Source organism: Prunus mume, linkage group LG5 (genome assembly GCF_029339155.1).
Source record: "Prunus mume cultivar Tortuosa linkage group LG5, ASM2933915v1, whole genome shotgun sequence".
In the NCBI taxonomy this organism is placed as follows: domain Eukaryota; kingdom Viridiplantae; phylum Streptophyta; class Magnoliopsida; order Rosales; family Rosaceae; genus Prunus; species Prunus mume.
In genome coordinates, this window is record NC_142702.1 from 15,534,240 (window position 1) to 15,562,024 (window position 27,785).

Here is a 27,785-nt window from a genome sequence, read left to right on the forward strand (position 1 = left end):
ATTCTCAAGTCCATGCTCCTCAAAAGCTCTCTCTTTTTAGCCAAAAACCCCTCTTGTTCGGTGGCCTCTTCACTTGCTTGAGCTTTCCGTTGATTCCTGGGCCTCGTTCTTCTTTTAACCTTTTCTCCTCTATTCTACTGTGATAGCCCCACACTTCTCTAAAAGCGAGGTCGACCGTATCCGCCGATCATGGCTTGATCGGATGGTTTTCTCTCCTGTTGTCCACAGCTATTCTTCGTTTTGGAAAGTCGGCGTGGGCCAAGGCCCTAGTGTGGCCGAGATTCCTTCCCGACCCTGGGGGAGGATGACCCTCCTCCTTATGAGGCCGTGGACAAACTGTAATGCAATTGATGAGGATGGGAGGGCCTGGTATGGTGATTCCAATCTGGCCTTGTTTGTTTGGCTCGGCACCTCGGTTGCACCCATGTCGAGTGGCGCCCCTTCTGTGGCGGCGGCGGCCGTTCCCATGTCAGTGGCGCCCCTTCCTGCAGGCTGAAGCGGCGGCTTTGGCTTCAACTCAGCCGGCCCCATGTCTAGAGTGGCGCCCCTTGCCGAGGTCGGTGAAGATGTAGGCGGTGGAGGCACCGCCTAGGAAGAATCATCTACCGCCTTGCCGAGGGGACCAAGATGTAGGCGGTGGAGGCACCGCCTAGGGAAGAATCATCTACCTGCTCCAAATCTTCCAACTCCTGAGCCATGGCTTGCGCATAGTCCTTCTCTTCTGCCCGGTCGCTCGGTCTGCGGAGGCGAACCTTTAACTCCATCGGGACAATGGCATCATGGCCGTAGGTTAAGGCATAAGGGGATGTCCTAGTTGTAACAACCCGGCCCTTAATTAATATTTAATTATTAATTTATTACAGTAAAAGACTCTTATACCCCTAGATTTTTATTTATTTTAAAGTTGACTTTTTGATTGGAAAGGAATTTGGGAATTTCAGTTGCACCGTTGCGTAAGCGCGATGAAACGAGTCCGCAGACACGTAGTGGACTCAAATCGTAGCGAAGGAGTTACGTTCAAAAGAAGTTCAGTGGCATAACCAGTAAATACTTGGACTTGATCTTTAAAACCCGATTTTCTTCCTCCTCCTCTCAATTCGACCGGCCCGACTTTAGGAGAGGTTTCTCTCAGCTCCGACCACCAAATTGAGCAAGACCAGCGCCAAACGAACCACCTCACCCCCCTCTTTCAGTCTTAACCCATCCCAGCCGTGATCCGCCGGAGTGGTTGCCGAAAATCGCCGCGAAACAGTGGCGGTTTGGATAGTTTTTGATGGAATTTCACGGAGCTCGATCGGACACCTCCGGCCACCAAATCGGACGAGTGAGGTATGATTTTCAAGCTATTTTCCAGGCTCTAGCTGCTGGTTGGGTAGGATTTCAGAGATTTCAAGCGTAGATCGTTCGATTTTTAAGTTAGGTTTCAGAGACTTTGGGTCACTGTTTTGGCTACTTCCGGCTAGTTTTTGGGGTAGGTCCAAGAACAAAAGTGGTTCCAAATATGGTGTTTTACCTAGGATAGGAGTCTTGAGCCGAGATGTTGAGATTTTCCGGCGGCGTTATCGCTTAGCGCCACGCGCGATGGCGCGTGGCGCGCTGCGTGAGTGATGGGGTGGGGACCACAGTCAGTCCTAGAATAATCTCCTAGTCCCCATGAGCGCGTATGATTTCACGGATCTTAATTCGGATAACGTTTGAACCCCGAACGGATCTCGCCTAGTGTGTGATTTTCGGGTTCGATACGTTTGAACCGTTGGATCGCATCAATTTCAAGTATGTTGATCTAGGTAATTTCAGGATCGTATAGCATTTGACGGATCGTAAAATGCAGTCTCGGATACTCAGAAATGTCAGCCCTAGAGTAGAGGTTTCTGATAAAACAAACGATTCACAGTCGGAGAACAGAGGAAAGAACTTCGTGTGGCTTGATCCTCGATAAAGAGTGTACGTAATAGGCAGCCTACGATTATCAAAGCAGCCGCGAGTTAGGGCTCAAGGTTTATGTTACTTGTTTTGAGGTATTTTGGTATTTTACAACCTCGACGGTCACTAGGTGTCGCTTTAGATAGGATTGGCCGGTTTCAAAGTGGAATTTGGGTCGCGGCGTTTTCACCAGATGGCGATCGCTTTGAAACTTCGATAAGCCCAAAAGGCTTCGGAGAGTAAGTCGTGCCATGCCTTAGGTTTTTCCTCAATCATTTTCTCGAGAATGCCCTTGATTACCTTGTTGCCTGCCTCGCCTGTCCGTAGATTGTGGGTAGTAGGGTGTCGAGTGGACCAATTTGATCCCTATCCTTTGGCGTACTCGAGTCTCGGTGATCTGGCGAAATGGGCCTTTATCGGCCGTGATAGTTTCGGGTATACCGAATCTGTGGACGATGTGATTTTCGAAGAACCTAATCACCTGTGTGCTAGAAATGGACCGATAGGACTCTGCCTCAACCCATTTAGTGAAATAATCAGTTGCCACTAAAATCCAGCGTGTTGGTTGGACGCGTGGTGGGTAGATCTGCGGATGATGTCCACGGCCCATCCTCTGAACGACCATGGTTTAATGCTTAACCGGGTGGATGGTTGGTTGGTACCCTTGTATGGGCCGTAGATTTGACATGATACACCCTTAGCATACTCTATGCAGTTCTTTAAAATGGTCGTGCCTCCGGACCAACCATCTCATCTTGACGCCAGACTGGTGAGCGCCGCAAATCCCTTTGTGAGATTCGGTCATGATAACTTTAATATCTTGGCTGGGGCATAGGAGCAATAAGTCGTCTGATCCTTTTCGATCACTCATTACGATAAATCAAATAACAGGGCTCGGAAACGAGTAGTCCTTTCATGGTTGCCGGAAGGATCGCGCAAATACTTCACTATGGCGTAGCGCCAATCGGCCTCGGCCGTTTTGACCTCGTCGGTAATTTCAGCCGATGATACTTGCGTCGTCATTCTTCACTCGGTCAAAGCCGACAGGGTACGCTTCTCGATTCTTATCACGCGGTCATGGTCGCTGTCGAATGTTCCTCTGATGCTACTTGGCCCTCATTGGCCTCATGGTTTTTCGGCGCGGCACGTGAGCGAAGGAGATCCTAAAAAATTCATCGGCCGTATTGAGGGTCGTTACATAATCATGGTCAAATTCTCGCTCGTGCATTGGTAATCTCCGCTTGGTTAATCACCAGTTGAGAATCACGGTAGACCAAGACACGGGTTGCCTTCATCTCTTTTAGAATTTCAAGACCGATGATGAGTGCTTCATACTCGGCCTGATTATTGGTGCATTTGAAATCCAGTTGGAACGCGAACTGCCACCTTTGTCCTTGGGGGGACTCGATCACGACCCCGCCCCAGATCTGGTCTCTGATACGAGCCATCGAAGTACATGGTCAAGTAGTTCTTCTCTATGCGGGCCATGCCGATCTCGACCTCTAACTCTTCTTCTTGCCCCTGAGCCGGGTGGTGAACCAAGAAATCGGCCAATGCCTGACCCTTAACCGACTTCTGAGCCACATATTGGAAGGTGAATTCGGATAATGTCATCGTCCATTTCCCAATTCGGCCCCGTATGATCGGCCGAGTGAACATATATTTGATGAGGTCGGTCTTGGAAATGATCGAACGACCGAAGAAAGCATATAGTGGTGCAACTTGGTAGCCGCGAAATAAAGTGCCAAGCATAATTTCTCGATCGGTGAATAGTTCAACTCGCCACGTTAAGGGTGCGGTGCAGATAGTGCACTGCTTGTTCTCGTTCCGACTCAAGGGTTTTCCTCTTTTTGGGGGCATAAGGACCGGTGATTGAGATAAATATTTCTTGATGTCGTCGAGGACCGCTTGATGTTCTGCCCCCCACTCGAATCGCTCCGCGTCCTTTAGTTTGAGCAGAGGAGTCAGCGGCCGGATTTTCCCAAATTGGATATGAACTGTCTTAAAAGTTGCCTTACCAAGGAAGGGACTGGAGTTCCTTCTTGGTCCTTGGCGGAGGTGCTGCCATAATGGCGTGGCTTTATTTTTATCTATCTCGATCCTCGTTGGTGGAGCAGAGGAGAAAGTTCGGCGGTGGCCGTGAAAGCACATTTCTTAGGGTTCATCTTTAGGCCGTGTGCCCGCATTCAAGTGAAAGCCTGCGGAGATGCCCCGTGTGGTCGGCTTTGGATGGGGACTTGACCACCACGTCGTCGATGTAGACTTCAACGGTTCGGCCAATCAGGTCGTGGAAAATAAGGTTCATGGCTCGTTGGTATGTCACGATGGCGTTCTTCAGGCCGAATGGCATGACCACCCATTCATAAGTCCCGATTGCGCCTGCACATCTGAATGTCGTCTTGTGGACATCTTCCTCGGCTATGAAGATTTGGTTGTAACGTGTGGTCCCATGAATAGCGAGAGCTTCGTGCCGCGGCCCGTCCACGAGAAGGTCGGACATAGGCATAGGATCTTTGGTCGCCCAGGGTCGCGAGGTTTAGATTTTGTAGTCGGTGCAAACCCTCAAGCCCCATCTTTTTAGAAGCTGGCTACGATGTTGGCCAACCATTCAACGTGCCGAGCCCGTGCTAGATGAAGCCGGCTCTAAGGAGTCGTTCAATTTCCTCTTTGACCTTAAGTCGCATGCTTCGGTCGAGAATCGCCTCAGATCGGTTGGAAAGGCCTAAACCCCTCCTTAATCTTTAGTTCGTACTCAACCAAACTTCTTGGCAATCCAGGCATCTCATGATAATCCCAAGCAAAACAATCCTTATATTCATGGAGCGGGCCGATAATCTCAGCCGCTCTTTCGGGATTCAAGGCGGCTTACAAAAGAGTCGTGGTTGGCCTCGGTCCCGACATTTATTTCTAATAACGGGTCCTGGACTTCGGGGTAGTCATCCTTCATTTCGGCGGGCGCCGTTTCTAAATCATCAATGGTTAAAGTGTCCGCCTATATGATTCATGGAGGAATTCGATAAGGTTGATCGACAAGTTTGCTGTAAGATTCCTCCGCCCAATGTTCGGTGAGCTTTTCAGCGGTAGTCGGTCCACAAATCGTTGCACCTCTTCCTTAGTGGCTTTATGCATCATCTAAAGGCTAGTGAGTCGATCAATACGTGCATCGAATCCTGTCGAACATTCTCGGTGCCTAACTCTAGCACTTTCTGGGCCGTCGTCTGGTCGGCAGCTTGCATCGTGGCCGGTGAGGACAACCCATCCAACGTTGTCGTCTTAAATCCATGCTTGCACAACATTGGTTTCGAAGGGTTTTTTGTCGGTCGGGTGTATGGATACCCTCTGGCCGTCCCAAAGAACAATAGTTGGAAGAGGAAGGATAGTAAGCATCCGGACTGATGGATCCGATCCGCGTCGGGTCGGCCACGGTGATTTTTAGGCAGACTTCGATGGGCTTAGATTTATTGCCGACAAAGCTGCTCATGACCACGTCACGGGGATGAGGTCATCTCTTGACTTATCCAGCTTCTTCATTAGGGAATAGGGCCGAGATATACAATGGCTTGAGGTGTCGTTATTTGTTTAGCTCGTCTCTAGGTATTACCTCGTTGAAAGCCACGGCCAAGAACTCTTCCTTTGTTTTCGGCCTTTGACCAAGCTACTCCTCGGCCACGTCATTATCCAGAGCCTTTAGTCTAGCCTCCTGGGGCTGAAAATTCAAACAGTAACACCAAGACCATGTTCATGGTGACCTCCTTTGGCTCCTGCAGGTTTTCCTCACCGAGCTTCCTTTTCGATCTTATGGCGCCCACGGCAAGCTTCCTCAACCATCCCGATTATCCCCTCGTATTCCTCGTCGGAGGTTCCCAGCGTGGTCGTCTTGACTTCATGTCCTGAAGAAAGGTCGCCCACGGCCTCGACCATAGCCTCGCGCCTCGAGGGGTACCGCTTTGCGCTTTGATCTTAGGGGTCCGAGGCCTCGACCTCCTCCTCGAGGGCTCGCCTAGCCTTAGCTAACGCATCCTTGGCCGTTAAATAGTCATCCGGGACGACTCACTTGGGCCCTCTCGCGGTCGTCGGACCAAAGATAGCGTCAGCAACAGCGGGGTCACAATAAAATCTTGGCGGAGGTATTCTAGGTCGCTCCTGCTTGAAAAGGGCCTTGTCCTCCAGTCTTCCCGATCGGGCGGTAACCTAGCATCCCTCTTGCCTTGGCCTCTGTTCGCTGATATACGGCCTTAATGGCCGCCAAGTCAGATCCTAGTAATGAGAGCCCTTCCGCTTTGGCGTTTTAGACCGGCTCCACGATTTCCACGGTTCTCGAGGTCATCTGTATAGATCGATGGCGAGTGGTCCTTATGGAATTCCATGAGAAAGGACAAACCGTTGGCGAAAAGGAGGTCCCTTCACGGTGACGTCGATGATACCCTCATCATTTGCTGGATCGCAGAATGCATGGGGCTGCTTTGCCCCAATGATCTGACAAAGCATGGAGTGGGCGTACATCATTTATGTCAGGCGGGTCCTTCCGGGATTTACCCATGCTTCTTTGGGACTATCCTAGCTATTTCGTCGGCGATCTGAGAATACTTGGCCGTAGCTCGATGGTTGGAGTGCGGGCAGAGAGTGCCGAGTGCCTTTGCTTTCTCTGTAGGGCTCAAACCTCTCGCGCTCTTGGCTTCTCATCGGCTCTCGGGAGGTGTCACGTCTGGCGTTACAGACATTCTTTCCTAGAAGAGCGTCCGTTGCTCGAGGAGAATCTGTCCATTGCGGCCATAAAGGATGTTTCTATCACTGTAGGCCTGCTTATCCATCAAATTCTCCACTACCGCTTGCTCTTGCGGACTCGGCCGTCGATCTGTCGTTATTGAATTGCGGCGGGATTACGGACCGTGTGTTCGATCTCGATGTGATGATTGGCGAAGTGGACTCAGGAGACTCAGAAGTCATTTGATTGTTTTGTTCTTGAGCTTTGCATGTGCCCCAGATCTCCATCATGAGTTTTTGCGAGTCCCAATAGGCGTGCGTCGAGATGGTGATGAGGTTCGGGTAGAAGATGTTCAAGTGATGCGCCTGTTTTGAGTTGGACTTCTAATCAAACGATTGTGGCTGAGAGAGGAACTTATCTCGGCCGTCAGGTTCACGGCCTAAGCTACAAGGCCGTTTAGTGGTGGTGTTGGTGGTGGGTTTTGGGCGGTGCTCCGGCACGTTGCTCAGAGAGCGACGGTCGTATGATATATGGGGTGAATGAGACAATAACAGGGATGGTACTCGGTGCCTTGAAAAATCAAGGGTCGTATGATATATTGATGAATGGATTTTCCTTACAATCTATCACTACTCCTAGGAAAACATTTAAAGGTATTGAAAGTGCATTACATGAAAAGATAATTTGCTCCGTGGGAGGCTTTTGGTTTGGTGTTGGACCCTTTGAACGTGGTCTTGAGCTTAATATTTATAGGAGGAGTCCTGGAGGGACAATCGAGGCTGAAAAGACCTGCATGGTGGAGTCTGATCGGGGCAAGTGGGTAGTCCAATCGACATTTGGGATCGTGAAGCATGGTGGTGTGACCCCCATAAATCTCAGCAAATCTACATACGATCGCGGTTCTGCGCCCTTGGCGTAGTAACGCATTTAATGCCCTAGTCTGGTGGTTGGTGATCGACCTCAAGTTGTAAGAATACTTGTGAGAATGTTTGCGCCTAACCACTCGATTAACAAATCCTGACTTGTCGCTTTTCGCCCTCGTGCATTAAATGCTTCTTGCAACGATGGGTTTGCTGCGTGATCGAGGCACTACTTCATTAAATGGGGTGTGGGACCACGAGGCCACATGATGATTTAACCACAGTATCTTGGCCATGTTTCTTACGGCCCGGCTTCGGCCTATAATACGGATCGTGAGGCCGAGAAGATTCTGCCTTTGCAACTTTTGTGTTTTCGGAAGACAAAATGCCTTAGCGAAACGTGGCGTGTTCAGTTCATGAGTGGGTGCCATGGCGAGAGGAAGTCCCGGTCAGTGTATGGCCGTGATTTATTAGGCACAAACAATAGCTCGGACTCTTCTTGAAGACATATAGCCCCTCACCAAATCCCTTCAAATGTCTCTTGCCGATCAGCACCTCCTCGAGCTGAACCACGTACCTACCCGCAGAAAGTCTGCTCTTGCGAAATTAATAGTCACACGACACCGTCCCAGCTCTAGCACCGCGAGACCAAAGGACCCAGTTCCTTGTTGAAGCAACCTTGCCAAATCAACCTTCCACAGGTGCCTAGCCCCTTTTTGCTAAAAATCACCTACTTAAGCCCAACTTGGGCTACCTTTGCCCCTATTCTTTGAACAGCAGAAGCCATGTACATGGCCCACAAGCCTCACCAAAAATCCTTGGAGCATATATTTCTAGGGACCCTTACCGAAGCCCAAATACTTTTCAAGATAGGTCAAACCTTGCTGACATGCCCCAGAGGCCCAAACCTCGAAATTCTTGCTTTTCCCAAGCCTTGTCGGCTCAGCTTGAGCCCATCTTGGTCCCTTGTCGAACGGCCCGACCATGCCAACTTTCTTGGAGGCCTTAAGCTATATATAAAAATAAAAAAAATAGAAAAAGAGAACCTGCGAGCGGCAAGGGGCTATAAAAGGAAAACTAAGGCCACACTTTGTTCTTCTCCAAGCTTATTACCTTTTTGGACCCACGTCCCCCTTCCTAATGGCGGATCAGGTCATAGGTACCATGGGCCCGCAAATTTGCCTGCTGAAGCTTCAAGACCCAAGTCTACTTTTCTTTCAAAAGTACCCAGCTACCAAAAATCCCAGAGGCTAACATAACTTTTATCATACCTTCCAAGTATTAACGCAACTTCTAGCTTGCCAACTTGGGGGACTAAGGAATGCCCTCGTCTTCTACTGAACCTGGAATGCTCAGTCATGATTACACAAAAATCTAACAAGTTCCCAACCCAGAAGTTACTTCTTGATCGTGAACTTGGGGGACTGTGTTTACACCATAATCAACCAAGCATATCCAACCTCAAGCGACTAGCACCAAGCGACACGCCTTCTTCCTTACCGAAGGAAGACATTCTTCAGTGCCAAGCACTTGCGAAGCTCCCGACTGTTGAAAGTCCTAATTGCTGAACTTAATCTCAAGGACACATGTCACCACCACAACGACTTGCACAAAGTCCCACATCAAAAATCTACACGAACCTCCCACTTTCACTTCCCTATAAATAGGGAACAGTACCCTAGTAAAAAGAGGTAACTACTTTCTTACCTTTTACTATTACTCTGCTCAATTTACTACTCTTAGCTGACTTAAGTATCGGAGAGCCTTCGGCCGGCACCACACCGATGTCCGAAGCTTAATGATTGCTTCTCCTATTTTGTCTTCTGCAGGCTCAACCCTTACAGAAGGTCCTCACCTTCTCTACTGCTAAAGGCAAACCCCTTTTTTCTAAGTTGACCCTCTCCCAAAAAGAGCATCAACACCTCTCATGGCAGCATAGTGAAAATGGACTTTTCCCTTCTCATCAAGACACAATCACGTGCCACGATATACAAGGAGCAAAGCCTAGATGATCTCCTTGTGCCCCTTAGCAGAAGCCAAGCGCAAAGGTGTGCTTCTAAAGGAGTTCAAAGCTTCTGCAAGTTTTGGAATATGAGTGAGAAGGGTTTTGGTAATTTCAAGGTGGCCTAACGAAGCCGATATATGTAAGGGTGTTAGAGTTTTGGTGGTCAGTACTGGTGCAAGGTTTCTAAGAATATGTGGGTTTTTTTCGATCAATGCGTTTAAGGATTCTACACACCCAAACCATGCTGCCTCATACACTTTATCTTCACCATGTCTAATGGCCTATATTCTCTCTCTCTCTCTCTCTCTCTCTCTCTCTCTCTCTCTCTCTCTAATTTGCTCACCTAAATTGAAATTAAGAGAGTGCACTTATATAGTCGTGATCAATGCTCGTCAACTCTGAAGTCTTCCAAGTCTTCTTGATTCCTGGGCCCTGGCAGCTGGGACTTTTCGGACATATTATCTTTTTCCAATATCAAGAAGTACATTCGACGAAGAAAAATACAATTATTTTTAAGGCACATTAAATTGAATATTCAAGCAAACAAGCAGTAAATCTCTTATTTAAAATAAAAAAAAATTGTTCGATTACGTTTTGTATCCAGGGCCGGTCTTAAGATTTTGAAAGCCTTGTGCGAATCTTAAACTGGGGCCTTACATAAGCTAACACAAACTTACACCATTACGTAATGCCACACAATAAATGTTTTTTTTCTTAAAGTGACCAAAGTACCCCTACTCCCAAGGGCAAAATTGAAATTTCATAAAAGAATTAAATTCAATTAAATCGATTAAATTGGGTCAGGGATGTTACACCTTTTGAATAATCACCATGATTGTGGCAATGAGTCTTTGTCATCATAGATCATATTCAGATATTAAATATTTTTTAATACCATATTTATTTTGTATCAATTTCCAAGAACATCATTAATTGGATGCAATTTTTTTGGTTGAGTTAGTTGGATGCATTATTTTTGCAAAATTGAATATTTGAGCATATATAAAAATAATTGTGTACCACTTTACTAACCACATTTTTAATCGAGGTGAGCTGTCACACCCTGGATCAACTCTGCCATAGCACGATATTGTCTACTTTGGGCCCCTCCTTGCCCTCACGGTTTTGTTTCTGGGAACTCACGAGCAACTTTCCAGTGGGTCACCCATCCTGCAATTTCTCTAGCCCAAACTCGCTTAACTTCAGAGTTGCGGATATCGGCTTAGCCTTGCTCTAGGTGACGATCCCAACAGAATCCCCGCTTGGAAAGGAGGCCCTCACGCTTTTCCCTTTCGCTGCAGGAACGGTTTGAATCTTCTTAGAGGCCATCGTTTTTGGCGTGTTGGTTGATTTTGGAATTGGAAAAAGAGATGAGAGGTAGAGATTGTTCCACTGGGCGTGCCAAATTTGTAAACACGAATTTCCTGCGACGAAATGAGACAAGAACACGTGTATAAAATAATATTTGTATTTATGAAATTTAGGGTTACAATCTCTGTATTGAATCCTCTGATTCGATCTCCAAAGTGTTTAAAGAAAATTTGTGTTCAATACAAGGGTCGTAGAGACTTGATCTTGATCAAATGGGTAGCACGAAGCTTGTTTGGTGTTTGGGATTTTTCTAGAGTGGAGGAACCGACACATATTCCTTGTGCTTGGTGGCTCTTCTAACATAGGGTGAAGAATGCATAGAGTTTTATGTTTCTTCTGAATGCTAGGTTTTTTCTGAACCCCTTCTTTCGTCTTGATGCCTCCTATTTGTAGGCTCTTGTAGGATGCTTGACCTAAATAACTTTCCCTATTTAAAACTTTGTTTTGTGGGATTTTGATTTGATTTAAATCAATTCCCATAATCTGGCAATTTAACCAGATTATCTTCAATTGATTGACCTGGTTAATATTTGATTTAAATCAAAATCAATCACAGAAGATTCTTTCCCTTAATTTTGTCTTCATCTTGAACCGTTTGATGCACTCCGTCGGATGTCGACACGTGTCACTTTTGACAACTAATCCGATTTTGATGAGTCATATGCCATATGGGCGAATTATGGGGCCCATAATTTAATCCACCAAATCCTAATTATTTTCTTATTTAGTGGAATTTAATTCTCCAAAATTTCTTTATCTACACTATTAAACAAGGATGGAGACGTGGTAGGGTTGGGAATCGAGAGCAGGGTTGGCATATAACCGACCCGTTGTCATCACTGCAAATAATCACAAAAAATTGAAATAATAAAAAATTTATGCAAGGGATGTAAATGGACTTGGAAAATGGGTGAGGGGGAGGGTTGCGGTTTGTGAGGTGGAGGGGTTCTCACGTTGTGGCTTTGTTTATTTTTTTTGTTTCAATTTTGAATTTAAGTTAACAGTGTTATGTTGAAGTTAAGGGTTGGACACATGTCAAAAAACTTATGCAAGAAAACAAAGAGACGTGGAAAGTGGTAACAGCGGATCTTGTCCTGTGCACATGTGTTGATAGGTAATTGGCTTTAATGTCGCTTGACAATGACAAATATTTGGCGTTTGACAGCGTTCGGGAAATTTGCGTTTAATTTACATTTCAAAACCCCTTATCAGTAGGCCATGTGGCTTTGTCAATTCATGCGAGAGAGAGAGAGAGAGAGAGAGAGAGAGAGAACGGAGATCATCTCTAAACAAAGTGAAGATGAAGTGTGGAAATTAAACAGGTCGTGTATGTACATTTGGAAATTAAGAATCCACACATGAATCAGACACATACTGCCAAATGCCATATCATGTCAAGTCCCATGTTGGTGTTGTTTGATTATAAAATTATTATTGACGTTCTTAAAAAGTCATTATGCACTTCTTGTCACTTTGTTTAAAATCTTAATGGGAATGCATATCTTTCCACCTAATATGTTTTTTTTGACCTCTCCAAATTTTCTATTTTATTGACCATATTTAGAGGTGTTAAACAAGTCGTGTCGGGTCCACCCAGTTATGCTAAAAAAAAAGTCAAAGTCAAAAGAGAGGTCTTAAATTCGATTTCTCATTTTCATTGATAATAAAGAGTAGTTTAAGAAAAAAACATACAATTCTAAATATTAAAACAAAACAAAAAAGGATACAATGAATGAATTATAGAAACTAAACGTCAATTAAGATCGGGTGCCATCTCAACCATCTAACTGTTGATTTTAACGGTCGGTCAAGATCGGCTTAGGTCCATATTTCATGTCTTAGTCCATCTCCAGTTATGGGCCATAGGCCAAATGCAGAGCTACAATTTAGTCCTCCAAAATATTATTATTTTAAAGAATAGTATATAGCTAAATGTTTCCATATCCAGCCATACATGACTATATTTTAAGGTCCTACATATTTTATTATTTTGGAAAAATTATGGTACAAACACTCATATATTAAAGGGAGACTTTGGAAAAACACAAAGGAGAGAGAAATTTTGTAAAAGAAGCCAAAATGAACAAAATTGCCCTTATTTATTTTTGGATTTTCCAAGGAATCCTTTACATTTGCATGTCTTTAATTTGAAAGTTGAGAGGTTTTTCTGTCTTTTTTGAAAAAGCTTTGGCTTTTTCCAAAAGTGAAATTTTTTTTTTTGCTAAAACCTAAATTTACTATATTTTAAACTACTATATATTGTTTAAATTAATTAAACTAATATTTAGGTTCTTTAGATAAATGAGTGTGGAAAGTTGTGAATAAGTAGAGAAAGTGACCAAATTTGTAAGAAATGAGTAAATTTTTTTTGAAGATATTTGAAGATATTTATAAACATATTTTAGGTTTTTTTAAAAGAAAAAGAAAAAAAAAGAAAGCCCAACGGCTATGTGTGAAAATGTTAAACTTTCCAAATGTTATGACCCCAAAACGGTTAGAACAAGTTTATTTTTAATAACATTTTTAAAAGAAAAAGCCAAATTTAAAACATTCCAAAACTTCAAAAAGAAAAAAAAAACAGTAAAATCAATCTCCCGTTGTTTTCAGTTGCATTAAGTCCTTCCTTGCTCAGACCTACACCTGATTCATCCTCTAGTTGGCAGCACATGAACTCGGGCCACTACAAAAATTTGGCAAATAGGGAAAACCTTTTGTCTCTAAAAATGAGGGAAGAAGAGAGGGAGGAAGAGAAGAGGGGAGAGGGGAAAAGAACAGTGGCTTCCTCCCACCTCAAAGTGAAAACGGCTCTAGGAGGGTCTTTTGGGAGAAATGGGGCTAGAGTTGGGTATTAAGAATAAAAGCATGTGTGCAAAACAGATTGATTCTTTACTTTAATATAATGCAATAATATTGGAAAAAGAACTTTATTTATGTAAGTACTGGGTCTTAAAATTGCACATATTTTATAACCACATAAATTTCACAATACTAGACAAGAAGCACTTGGTACATAGTAGATGGATTAATAATGCAGAAAATGGAGAGTCCTCCAACACATGAAATCACACAAGCTAATAGGTGCGGATAATACAAATACTGATTAATTGGTCCTCTTAACCACCTGCAGGCGCATTCTCCTTGGAATTTATTGAAGCATTACGTGAAAAGGGGAGACAACTGATGATATTCTGGAGACGTGATTTTGATCTAGAGTAGGCGGGCGGCAACTTCTCCACCACCCAGATGAGAAAGTGAGTAGTGTTCATCACACTGATCATCACCAGCAACCCAATCCAAAGCTTAAAGGATTTTTTGTATATTTTAAAAGATGAATTGAAAAGGTCGCCGAAAGGGACCACCAACAACAGAACCTTTAGGTAGGTAAGCGCCATGCATGTGAGGGTGACGCACATGGCCATTAACAAGAGCCACATACATATCCGATTATGGAGAGGAAATCCGCTAACTAGCATAAGGGTGACGCTCACAGAAGCAAGGAACGAGACGGTATTGAACTTTATAAAGTCGAGGAAGTCACCTGGAAAGGTGTAGCCTAACACTGCAGTTCCAGCTACACATACATTGTCTTCGCTGCAAAATATGATGGATTGATCGTTAGATACAATGGAAGAGTTTGTGTTATTTTCTTGCCAAACACCACCTGGTGGGCTAACTATAGCTTGGAAAGTCATGGTTGAGATCACGGTTGCCACAACCATCAGAAGGCCACGCATCTCTTCCAACCATTGGTTGGGATATTTAAACCATTCCATCAATCTCTGAAGGATTCGAACACTTGGATTTGGTGATGGTTCAGCAGCAGCAGCATCAGCTGGAGGAGGAGGAGGAGGGGCGTGATCATTGTCAATATTAAGTTCTGATTCAGCAGCAGCTGGAGGAGGGGCGTGATCATTGTCAATATTAAGTTCTGATTCAGCAGCAGCTGGAGGAGGGGCGTGATCATTTTCATTATTAAGTTCTGAACTACTGTGCTCTAAGACATCTAACATGAGCTTAGACATCCCATTTACAGCATTCGCTTCTGTTCTTATATCAGGCAAGGAGAGCAGGTAATGTGCGGTCTGCACAAGCATGTACACTTTCTGTGTTAATTTGGTGAAAATTATGCTCTTTAACCATACAAAAAATGGATATTGAAAATCATTCAGCATTTAAGAGTATTGTATTTCTTTTATTACTTTATTGGAAACACAAATACATTTAATTTGTGTGAACTATCTCTCTCCTTTAATTTATTAAATCATTTTATTCGAAAGTTTTTTTTGTTTTTTTTTTTGTCAACATTTTATTCAAAAGTTGAAAAATAAAAAAAGACGCCCTTTATTTCTTCATCGCCTTCCTTCACCCTATGACAGGTTAGCCATGGTTTCTTCATCCCCACCATTCCTTTCTCTACCTTCACCACCCACATATACTCTTTCTTGATATTATTTATCTTATAATACGTTAGAACCTAGAAAAATGGAAGAGAAAAGGAAAAACTAAACCCAGTAACTACACACCCGTTTCCTCTCACCTGTCTAGAACGGAGTCATACACATAGGATAACGTGATTACATTCGAATTAGAGAATAAGTTAACTTTATATATGTATATATATATATATATATATATATATATCAGTCCCGTTAACAACCTGGTCACCAAGGACCAAGGGAATAGCATGGTCCAAGCCTCAATTTAAAGAAACGATTATATATTTTTTTTAAACTGCCTGAAAGTTCAAATGTATCGAAAAATAATTAATGTCTAATCCCATCCACCCCGTCTCTAAACAGTTAGTCTTTCACTCTACAGATTAGACTGCTTTCTGCCTTTTTTTGATTTATAATTCTTCTGCTCAAGACCTCTGTTCCCTTCGTAATTTCTGGGGTAGATAACTACTAAAGATTTCAAGAGTGAAATTAACATCATCAGGATGTAAAAAAATTATAATATAAAAATAAAACTTTCCAGAAAACCATAATGAAGTTGAAAAGAAAGAAAAATCATAAAACTTTTACAGTACAAGAAATCACCAAAAGAAAACTGTAATCGTAAGTGAAAAAAAACACACATACAGATATGTATGTGTGTGTATATATATATTCATACCTGAACTTGCCCTCGCATCCAAGCTGACTGCAGGATGGTAGCATCAGAGCCATCTTTTGAGTTGAGGAACTCACCATTGTCTCTCACCAGTTGAACCAGAAATTTCAAGCACTCTAACTGGTTATATTCAACACACAAGTGCAAAACAGTTGAGCTATTATCAACCCTAACGTAAATGGAATCATGATTTGCATGTGTCAACTTCTTGAGGACCTCAACATCTCCTCTCATGGCAGCATAGTGAAGAGGGATTCTTCCCTTCTCATCAAGACACAAGCACGCGCCAGGATATACAAGGAGCAAAGCCTGGACGATCTCCTTGTGCCCCTCAGCAGAAGCCAAGTGCAAAGGTGTGCTTCTACAGGAGTTCAACGCTTCTGCAAGTTCTGGAATATGAGTGAGAAGGGTTTTGGTAATTTCAAGGTGGCCTAACGAAGCCGATATATGTAAGGGTGTTGGAGTTTTGGTGGTCAGTACTGGTGCAAGGTTTCTAAGAATATGTGGATCTTTTTCGATCAATGCGTTTAAGGATTCTACACACCCAGAACATGCTGCCTCATACACTTTATCTTCACCATGTCTAATGATCTCCATTCTCTCTCTCTCTCTCATTTGCTCACCTAAATTGAAATTAAGAGTGCACTTATATAGTCGTGATCAATGCGCGTCAATTCTGAAGTCTTCCAAGTCTTCTTGATTCCCGGGCCCTGGCAGCTGGGACTTTTTGGACATATTATCTTTTTCCAATATCAAGAAGTACATTCGACGAAGAAAAGTACAATTATTTTTAAGACACATTAAATTAAATATTCAAGCAAACAAGCAGTAAATTTCTGATTTTTAAAAAATTGTTTGATTACGTTTTGTATCCCTAAAGTTTATGTGAAATTCGGTTTGATCCATAACCTTCAAAACATTTGCAAAAAATTAGATAAATCGGAAACCATTTAGATATCTAAGAGCAACTCCACCTGTTTGCCCTTTGCCATGCAAGGAGGGACTAGCAGCTACTATTCACGTGAATAGTTGCTGCCCTTGCAAAAGGTTGTGGTGTTGCCACCAATTGTCATGGCAACAACTATTCACATGAGAAATTTGTATAGAGTTTTGGTGTGGGAAGTGAAAACTACAACTAAGTATTTATTTTAAAATTTTTGTAGATTTTTTCAATTTTTTTAATTTTTTTGTTCTTGCGTCAACAAACTCAATGAAACTAAAGCAAATCTTGCACGAGGCTAGCCTGGTTTCGTGAGCCCCATCTCTGTCAGGCTAGCCCTTCTTTGTTCGAAACAGTTTTGGGCCCTAAACCCCACCCCAGAGCCCTTGTTGTGGAACTACTCTAATTGTGTCCTATAAAATCAATAAACACGGTACTTTAAGAAAGTTTTAAATTTTCAATAATTTAATTCAGTAATCAAATGATATCGAATTCAAGTGATTTTTTTATAGAGATGATCTTTGAATGAATATCTACAAAATAGATTGTTTGGATTAGTGAAATACAGTCCGGAGTAGGCCTTACAAGAGTGTCCCTCACAATGGCGGAGCTAGGAATTGATGTTAAAGGGGACCCTCTTGCAAAATATAAAAATAAAGGGAATGAGAACATAAACACTGCAGGTTCTCATAGAGCTTCTTGAAAATCATTTTTAGACCCCTGGACTAATATCCCCTAAAGTAAAAATTAAGAAATAAGCTTTAAATTACAACTTTTACACATCAAGTTCTGATTGTTGTATATATAAAACCCTTGTATCCTCTTTCACTTTTCATTTCAATTCATACACACAACATTAAATTGTTTACACAGAGAGAGAAAAAGAGAAACAAAGAGACAGAGAGAGTTGAGTAGGGGCCTGAGACCCCTCTTGTTCCTACGTGGCTCCGCCGCTGCCTCAAATAAGATTATTATGATAGTCAAGATTTTTCAAAATATAGATAAATGCATGATCTTTAAATATAGAGACTCGAGATCCTAAAATATTACAACAAAACTTTCTGAAATATTGAAGAAGAGATATTACATCATTTTAACCTTATAAATGTTGGATCAAGAATAATTGAACGGTTAAACGTGTTTGGTACTTTAAGGTGGTGTCTTGACTGAGTCTTTTTTTGTTTTGGTGTCTTCACGAGTTCAGTGGGCCCGCGATACAACAGCAGCCACACAACGCCGAAAAGATGAATGTAACAGTTTGGAATTCGATAACCAAAAGAAACAAGTGGGAATATTATTTAAATTTTGGTGGCCGGGAAAAGTTTGATTTATTTTTGTGATCAATATAGATGCATGGGCAAGAAAGAGACAAATAGATATGATAATTATAGAACCTTCATCTGCCTCATTAATCTGTTTTGAATGTTCATCCTCCCACTTTTTCCATTGATGTATCTAAAGCATGATAAGGATGTTACTAAAATCCTATCTAAGACACTAGATGTTCTCATTGTTGGAGAACAATCAGAATATAACCAAATAACAGAATAAAAACAGTATGTAATATATTATATATATACATATAATCAAATCAATACAACATTAGAATAAATTATAAAATACTGACTTGGATAGATGATAGAGTAGTGTGGAGTTGCAATGTCCTTTAGACAGTATTTCTCCTCTACCCTTGTGCTTGTAGTTCAATAGAAGTCTGCCCACCAGGATTAAACTATCACAAATCAAAGCCTAAGCATTGTGGCTTTGATTTCTAACGAACAGTGATATGCTCTCTCAGGAAGTATTTATGTGTGTGAGAATGATAATGCAATTCCAAAGTCTATATCTTCTAGTTTGGACGAATTGTCAATATATAGAGGTCTGATACCTCTTCATCCAATAGTTAGAATAATTGTTTAAATAGATTCGAATTTCAGATAATGATTTTATCTTAAAACTGTTCACCCGTTTTGGTGTTTATTCCTGAGATGGAAGGGCAAGGTTCCCCACTGCCTTGGAAATCATTGAGTGGTCAACAAGTCAGCTTTCTTTGGTGTATGAGTATGCCACTACTAGCAATGAAGATTCCAGTAGACCTCTTCTAGAATAGATAACTTGCGCCCCAAGTTATTGATTTCTAAAACAAACGATTGTGAATTTGGGTGAGGAATATCTCCCAAGTAAGTTCTTTTCATGCCTCAGACTGGTGAGGACTCTCGTAATTTATCTCAGCATAAAAACGGTTGTTCGGCCAGAATGGTTGATAGAAATTGGATTGTTTTAGGCAGAACTACCCTTTACATAACTATAAACATACATATCAACGCTAGAAAGATTTAAAAGACAATTGGAACTCCATTTTTGCCTAGATAGAAGGCTCTGATCCAGCTGGGCTGGATATATCTGGGCTGGACTGAACTGTTAACAACTTCAACTTCTAAGCTTCAGCTGTAAATCGATACCAAAGTTCAATTTTGGCAGAGCTTTAATCTACTTCAAGCTTTGTGAGGCTTTTGAGTGGGAGAACTGCGGCTTCTTCATTTGAAGGCGAAGTGAATTGAGGCGATTTTTATGATTATACTAGAGAGAAGAGAGAAGGAAAAGAAAGAAAAAAAGAGAGATACGGAAAAGAAAGTCTATATTTTCTTCATTTTTTCGTGGGTTGGCAGGTATTACATGGGTTGACACGACCGTGACACGACCCGTTTAATAAGCGGGTTAAGCAGTATTTTAAGCGGGTTCATGGGTTGACGAAACCCACCCGTTTATAAGCAAGTCGAACGGATTGACCGAAAATTACCCAATTATTAATCGTGTAGGTTGGTCGTGTTTTTTCCATGCAGTTTGAGTCGTGTAACGGGTCGTATAGGAAATTGCCACCCTACTCAAAATGCATATGGGACACGATTTTATATTGGGCGCAAAAAATCGTGGCACAGTAATTATATATTTAGTATCTGATATTTTCTTTTAAAGAAAAGTAAGTGATTATATGTATAGACACAAAAAAATTGTGTCTTTATAAAAAAACCATTTTGTGCCATACCAGACAAAAAGTAAGTGATTTTAGATCTCAGTTAGCTATATAATTTAGGTTTAATTGTTACAGTACCCTGTGAAATAATGGTTAAATCTCACATTACCCCCTGAAAGTTCAAATGACCCACTTTCCCCCTTGACTAAGGTTTGATGTGTCACTTTCCCCTTACCACACCATCCTACTTACAAATGAAATTGGTTACTCACTCTCTTGCTCATTTGGCTAGTGAGGTGTTGTGGCATGTTCAAGATGCTGAGCAGCTATAAATTTAGTTTGGCTATTTATTTGATAAATCAAGGTCCTTTATATTATTTGATAAATTTAGTTTGGTGCACTACTTTAACTAATTGTGATTGTGTTGTAGGAAGCAATGACAAGGTAGAATGAATGTGGCGAAATTGGAGGGGCGGCACAGAAACCGCATTTTGCAATTTGGGAAGGAAAAGGTGGGTCTTTGGGCTAGACATTGTTTACACACTTACAACTTAGTTGCTTTACAAACTTTCTGCGTTACCTTGACCACGATGTACTTGGCAAACAATGATTCACTAATAGCTTAGCAGAACCTAATAACAATTGTACTGATCAAAGTGATGACTATACATACAGCATCTCAGAGTCATAATTAATTCTTTCTTTCCTTCTTATTTTGTTTTATTTGATAAGCTTTCGCAGAAAAAGAAGAAAAAAGCTAGCAATCTAGTCTATATATGCATGCAGGAGTGACATCTGCAGCTGGCTTAGAGAAACACTTGTGTGCAATGGAGATAACATTGTTTTGTTATTTTTGACTAATCACCAGGGGCGGAGCTAGAATTGTAAAGTTAGGGGAGCTAAAGTAGAAAATACAAGTATTCAATAATTACATGTTTAGAGCAAAATGTCTTTAATTTAGTCATGTCTAATTTGTTTTAGAGGGAACTTTAACTTAAATTATAAGTAGTTTATTACAAATTCTATATCCCTTGCATCTGGGCTTCCATCAAAGGTATGAAAATCTCAACTTGTATTTGAGTGTTTTTGATTTAAAGTTTAACATTTTTTATAAAATTTGTGGGTATTTGATATTGTCACTGTTTTTTTATTTTCGGTTGATGTGTTTTTGGTTTTCTTTTGGTTATATTGTGAATTTATTGTGTTTTGATTTGGTTATATTGTGTTTTTGTTTATGATTTGGTCATAGGGTTTGAAATGTGCTCCCTCCACCTTTTGTGTTTGTAAATACGAGATTTCACTATTAGGTAGACAACTTGTTCAATTAGGCTAAAGTATGTGATATAGTTTTGTGCGATTGAATGCTAACAGAGCATGATTTCTCTAAGAAGAGAGAGAGAGAGAGAGAGAGAGAGAGGAGATGGGTCTTTTCTTGATAAAGTTTTTTTTTCCCTTCTTTTACTGGGTTTCAGATTTGAAAAGGGCTCAATTTGTATTGAGAAGCAGAACAGATAAAGGAGAAAGCCTTCTTTCCCAAGTATCATATTTCAGTTGAATCAATTAATTTTCATTATATGTATATATTTATGCTTTTATTTTTATACAAAATTATTGGGTGTGGCTTAATTTTAACAGTCCTCGTGCTTGGTGAGTAAAGGTCCAAGCTTTTTAAGATATAGACTGAATTGAGTGAGTTTTATGATGATGCATATTATCAAATCATTTAACTGACATGATGATAGCCTTACCGCTCATCATATGAATAATTAATCAATTATTCATCGATCCTTCATTTCCCTCACAACTTACTTCTTGTGCAGATAGCATCTATTTTGAATGGACTGACAGTTGGAGACCCACTCCCTGAGAATCTCATGGAATCTCCAGCAAGCTCTGAGGGTATGTTTTATCCAAGGAAGTCAAGAATAAATGTATCCTTGTGTATTGTATGCAAGGTGTGGTAGCTGGGTTGTGGAGATGGGCCTCACCCAACTCTTCAATAAGCTTCGTTCTACTTTGCCATGAAACAAGCTTATAGTTTGCAATCTCTCTCTCTCTTTGTAAATCTTTTTAGGGAGTAGATTTGTAGAAAAAGTTCAAATTTTTATTTGATAATTTTACGTTCTCTCTCTCTCTCTCTCTCTCTGTGTAAAAAAAAATGATGTTGTGAATGGTACAATATATTCTAATTTGTTAGTGGCAATTAAAAATTGGCGTGCCTACAATATTTCTAGGGTTTTAATTTTGTATAGAACATCTCCACCCCATCCAATGTAAGCACGGGCAAGAGCTGAACGTATAATTTTTTTTAATTTAAAGAATTGGCATTGAGCACGGTTTTCAAATTGTGTTTATATTTTTTTTATAAGAAATATATACTCTATTGAGCACGATTTTGAAACTGTGCTCAGCTCAAAGCTACCAAATCAGTCTATCTAACACTTCAGTCATTTGTCAAAATAAAAGCACAAATGCTTCATTCGTGCTCTAAATACCTGTCACAAAGTAAGACATTTGTGCTTTATAATCAATGATAACGACTATTGAGGAGACCGAGCATTTTATCCGTGCTGTTTGAAACAAAGAGCACAAATAAAATCAGTGAATTTAGTCCAGTTTTTTAGTAGTGAACTGTTGGGAATATCGTTGACCAAAAGAAAACAAGTGAGAATATTTGGTGACCGTGAGAAGTTGAATTATTTTTATGGTCAATAAGGATGCATGGACAGAGAGAGATAAATAGATATGATAATATAGAAGCTTATTATTGTTAATTTGCGTTTCGTATTTGGATTTTATGGGCTTATCATATATAGGAAAATGCCAGGGAGATCTACTTTAGATATCAACTTGTGTACGATCTCTCTAATAGAGCGTGAGACCCATTATATTGGTGAGCTCCACCTTTATTAAAGAGATGGTACAAGTTATTATTTAAAGTTGGCCTCCCTAGCATGACCCCTATCATATAATTTTGTGCTTTTCTGTGAGTGGAGAAGATACATGGCCACTTCGGTCCTTGTTGTTCTGATTACTTCTTTTGGATCCATCGTGTTTCTCATCAAATACTTGAATCACAATTCATGACTCATGATTTCAATCCAAAATAGTTGTTCTGCTTTTTAGCATCATGGGTTGATGTTTGTAGTTCTTTAGAAACTGACAAGACTAACACTAACAACCATTTCCGCTAGTGGCACGGTGCTGGCACCTAATCTCGACTTTATTAGAGCATGTTCACCCCAAAAAGCCAAGGCTAAGGCTAAGACAAAGGCAAGGCAAGGGCTGCTACTATTCACGTGAATAGTGGCAGCCTAGCCTTTTTTGGTTCCACCCCAAAAGGTTAGGGCAAGGGCAAGAAAAAAAAAAATTTTATGCAAGAAATTAAATGATTATGCAAGAAAAAAAAAATTACAATTTACAAATATTGGAAGGAGAAGAGTTTGTATGAGGATTTGGTGTGGAAAGTGAATAAAATTGTTATGTATTTATAGGGAAAATATCCATAATTTTTTGGTATTTTCTTTTTAAAAAATTGAATTTTTTTCGATTTTTTCTAAATTTTTTTTTCACTCACTGACGTCAGCGCCTTCGAGCTTGAGCCCAGGCAGATCTTGCCCATGGGCTTGCCCGGGCTGCTTGGCACGCACTAGAGGTCCAAACCCCTGAAAAGGGGCCTCTTGCCCTGGCAAAATAGGCGGCGCTGGAGGTGGCCTTAGAGGAGGTAAAAAGTTCAAGTCTCATGTCCCTCTCAAGTTAGTGTCTTTATGGCTCACGTGACTCTGCTGCAACATCTTCACCATAGCCAAGCAACAAAAGCCAAACATTTAAAATACAGATAAAAACTATATTGTTCATATGAGGATCAAATTATCCATGAATGACCTTGGCCGAAATAGGAAATCATACCTAGGGTACCCGATCATGGAGACGAAAGCCGCTCCTAAGCAAAAGGGTGACAGTGCATTACGGTATTGCCTCTCCACTTACTGTCAATTGATTTTGGATTAGCTATTCTAAATTTATGAAACAATTTAAACGTTTGGACACCGTAGAAATGAGAATGCAAAGAATGTGGATGGCACTGACCATGGCAAGCAACAAGAACCAATAGTTTCTGTTGAACCAAACGTAAGGGGCAGAACTGGTGACAATAGATAGAGCATAGAAATAGGTCACCATCAAGAATGTGAGAGCAACACACATGTCCATGGATAAGAGCCACACACTTACCGGATTATGGAGAGGAAATCTGCTAACAAGTAGAAGTGTCACGCTGAGAGAAGCAAGGAAAGCTGTTGTATTCGAAGCCACGAATAGCCTGAAAAAATAATCGGAGACTTGGCTTCTTGCCACCGCTGTCCCGGCCATGCATGGTGTTTGGTTGCAATAAGATTTCAGTCCTAAGGAACGGTCTTGCCAAACACCATCCGGTGGGTTCGTTGCAGCTTGGAAGGTGATAGTTGAGATCATGGTTGCCACAACCATCAGCATGCCACGTGTCGCCACCACCCAATCACGCTGGTATTCCAAGCATCTCATCACTTTTCTCAACCAGTACCTGCTATTGCCTGCTTTGCTGACGATCCATTTTTTTTCATTTCTGCTGCTTCTTCTTTTTTTAGCAATCCTAGTTGTGTAATTATTTGGGAGATCATGATGACTAATGTTGTTGTTGCTTCTGATGCCTGCATCCATCAAAATTTGTTCAATTTCGAGGCTTCGGCAGTCTCTTGGACTCTGCAGTAAGACATAGAAAGTCGTCGTAGCATTTTCTTCTGCTCTTATAATAGGCAGTGAAAGCAGGTATTTAATGGTCTGCATTTCATGAACAACAAGAAATTGCAGAATTATGGGAATTTTGCTGCTGAAAATTGAACCAGCTGGATTAATGAACAGCCTAATTTACAAATGAATGCAGGTGTGTTGAAATAATTAAAGTACTTGAGAGATGATGCAGGGGGGTTGCCATTTGAGTAGGAAAAAAAGGTGTTGATGGTTGGCAACGGGTTAAACTCAAAGTGTGCGGGAGAGAGAGAGAGAGAGAGAGAGAGAATATATTTTGGCGTTGGGGAGAGGTGGCTAGGCTGGCTTGGATGAGGTGGCTGGGTAGAGGTCGGGGATGTAAGGATGGTGTGGGGTTTTTATTTTTTTATTTTTTATGCGATGGGCGTCACTCTCGAGGGGTTTGGAGCTGCTGGTTTGTGTAAAATGCTCATCTTTAATTATTGGGGCACTTTCATTCCCACTAAGTTACAGATTACAGTTTTCACAAATTAATTTGTTAATATAAAATTAGGATTAGGAACAATTATAATTTATATATCAAACAAGTCCGGGTGTCCACTTTAGGAACCATTTGTTAATATATAGCTTTCCTATATATTTTTCTTCTCTTCTCATCCATCCTTAATTAATTGGTTTTAATTTTTTTTTTCTTTTCAAACCATTTTTCTAACATATATATACTTTTCTAATATATATAAATCTTCCTCTCGTACATATAATGTAAATTTGACTTTTCCCCTTCATATTAATAGTTTCTTACCTACAACACATCGTTTAATTTTTCTATAAATAAAACCCAATGACTAGGATCCAACTCATCAAGTTTCCTAACCAACCTTAATGTGTTAAATGTTATATTTTTAAAATTCCTATAATACCCTTGATTACATTTTTAACTTGATTTGTTTAAGAAATTAGCTGCAATTCAATGTCGATTAATTGTGTTCCAATTTTGTATAGATTCTAATCGGATTTAATGGGTCAGTTTTTTTGTTATTAAAACAAAAAAAAGCAATTAAAGTTTGGTGTAATTACTGCCGTATGGTTTGGATATACTTATTGTTCCTATAAAAAAAACAAGAATATACTCCCCCTTTTTTTTTTTTTTTTTTTCAAATTTGACTACTTGATCATTTAGTATTTTAATTTTCAAATTAATAGCTTATTTATTTCCTTTTATTTATACCAATTTCCAAATTTAATAATTGTTATGGTTTGAAATTAATTTGTTCAAAGGAAAATAACATGTTGCTCTCTATACGTCTTGACCCCTATGTGTTTAGGTACATGAATTTACCTATATTTTTTCTTAGCAACCTATGCCTCTAGGTAGGTAAATTAAAATACAACCAACTAAGGTGCTACAGTTTTTCTTAATATGCAACAAACTAAGGTAAATCCTTACCCAAAAAAAAAAAAAACCTGTTGGTAAATAATTTACCTATATGCATTTATAGATATATTGTAAAATAATTTACCTATACTTATTTATAGGTATATATTATATATATTGTAGGTATATTGAACCTCGCACATTTATAGGTATATTTCAAAATTAATGATACTTATAATACAAAAAAGGGAAAGTATTGTTCTTTAAAAGAGGCACATTTTATAAAAATAATATTAATACAAAACACCAACAACAAAAAAAGGACATACCATACTTATTTTCTGCCCCAATTTTTGTGTGCGTAAATAGTGTACTTATATATAAATATATTTGCTTTTATAAATAATGTACCTATATTTTTTTATTATAAATTATTGTGTAATATACGAAAATTTCAATTACAAAGTAACTGACTTATTTTTTTTATTTTTTTTATAAACAATATACCTATATTTTATATAAATAATATACTTATATTTTTATATATGTGTGTGTGTGTATATATTTAAATTTTTTATACGTACATTATTGGATATGTAATTTACAAAAATAAATTGGTTTGCAATCTTAGGGGGTGATGTGTTAGAGGGAATGGCAACCAAAAGAAATGAGGCAATTGATATGCTATTAATAGGAAGTATACTTATAATTATGATAGTTAATAAAATATTTGAAATAAATTATAAATAAAATATGAAGGTAAATGGCATATACTGTGTTGCCCTCGACAGAAGCCAAGTGGAGGGCTGATGTCCACCTCTGGCGCAAATTTGGGATTATTGGTGAGAAGAGTTTTGCTAAACTCAAGGTGGCCAAGCAAAGCTGATACATGTAAGGGTGTTTCAGTGAAGGTAGTGAGCGAAACTTTGTTAAGAATAAGTGGGTCTTTTTGGATCAATGTGTTTAAGGTTAATACACACCCTTGTTGAAGTTAGCTCATCATAGATGCGAAAGGAGGAAAAAGAAACGGTAGAAAAAGGAGTTTTAGACCAGTTCTCTGGATTCAGCGCTAGCAGAAGTCAGACGCTCGAGCGGACGTCGTGAATCCAGCACGGATCCTTGGCATTTTAGGATAGTTTTTCTTATTATTTTGGGTTTTTCTAGCATAATTTAATAGGGTTTTAGTTTCCTTTTCCTAGTTAATTTGTAGCAAAAGTCATATGCATTATAAATAGGACTTTTAGGGCTAGGTTAAATCAAGAGAGAAGAATTCAAGAGAGAGACACAAGAGAATTCAAGGGTGAATTCTAACGTGTTTTTCAAGGGCATCAATGGTTTGAGCAAGAGTGAGAGAGAAGAGAGTTAGGGTTCTTGTAAGAGCTAAGAGAGTTCAAGATTGTAACCAAAGTTGGTCTTACATACTAGTGAATTTCTCTGGTGGATTACCAAGAGGGCATAGGCACGAGGCCGAACCTCTATAAATCTTCATATTCTTATGTGTTTGCTTTCTCTCTTTGGTGTGTGTGTGTTTTATTCTCAAGGGGTTTGTGTGCACAAAGTCCATCAACGATAAAGTCTTAGAGTATTTTTGCACAACAAGTGATATCAGAGCCTAAGTCAGCAATAGGTATTGGTTTATGCCTAAGTGCTCTTACAATTTTAAGAGCGGTGGTGGGTTGACAATGGCAGGCGACAAAGAGGCAATGGGAGAAAGCTCCCGAACGAAGACACCACAACATGTGTCAAGTACGAAGGTCAAGTTGAAGTCGTTCAA

The 27,785-nt window shown here is 40.4% G+C and overlaps 2 protein-coding genes across 2 annotated transcripts; both read right to left on the bottom strand.

Moving 5' to 3' along the window:
- Positions 1-13,799: 13,799 nt before the first annotated feature.
- On the bottom strand, positions 13,800-16,573 carry LOC103331421 (uncharacterized). Its single transcript, XM_008234045.3, has 2 exons — positions 15,980-16,573; positions 13,800-14,946 (listed from the first exon to the last, which is right to left on the bottom strand). The coding sequence occupies exons 1-2, from the start codon at positions 16,571-16,573 to the stop codon at positions 13,978-13,980; spliced, it is 1,563 nt and encodes a 520-aa protein (XP_008232267.2). The 3' UTR covers positions 13,800-13,977.
- A 7,328-nt stretch (positions 16,574-23,901) lies between these two features.
- On the bottom strand, positions 23,902-27,500 carry LOC148917098 (uncharacterized). The gene is made up of 4 exons (XM_089052366.1): positions 27,434-27,500; positions 26,786-26,992; positions 24,318-24,773; positions 23,902-24,230 (listed from the first exon to the last, which is right to left on the bottom strand). Exons 1-4 carry the CDS (start codon positions 27,498-27,500, stop codon positions 23,902-23,904), a joined length of 1,059 nt encoding a protein of 352 aa, XP_088908492.1.
- Between the last annotated feature and the right edge of the window lie 285 nt (positions 27,501-27,785).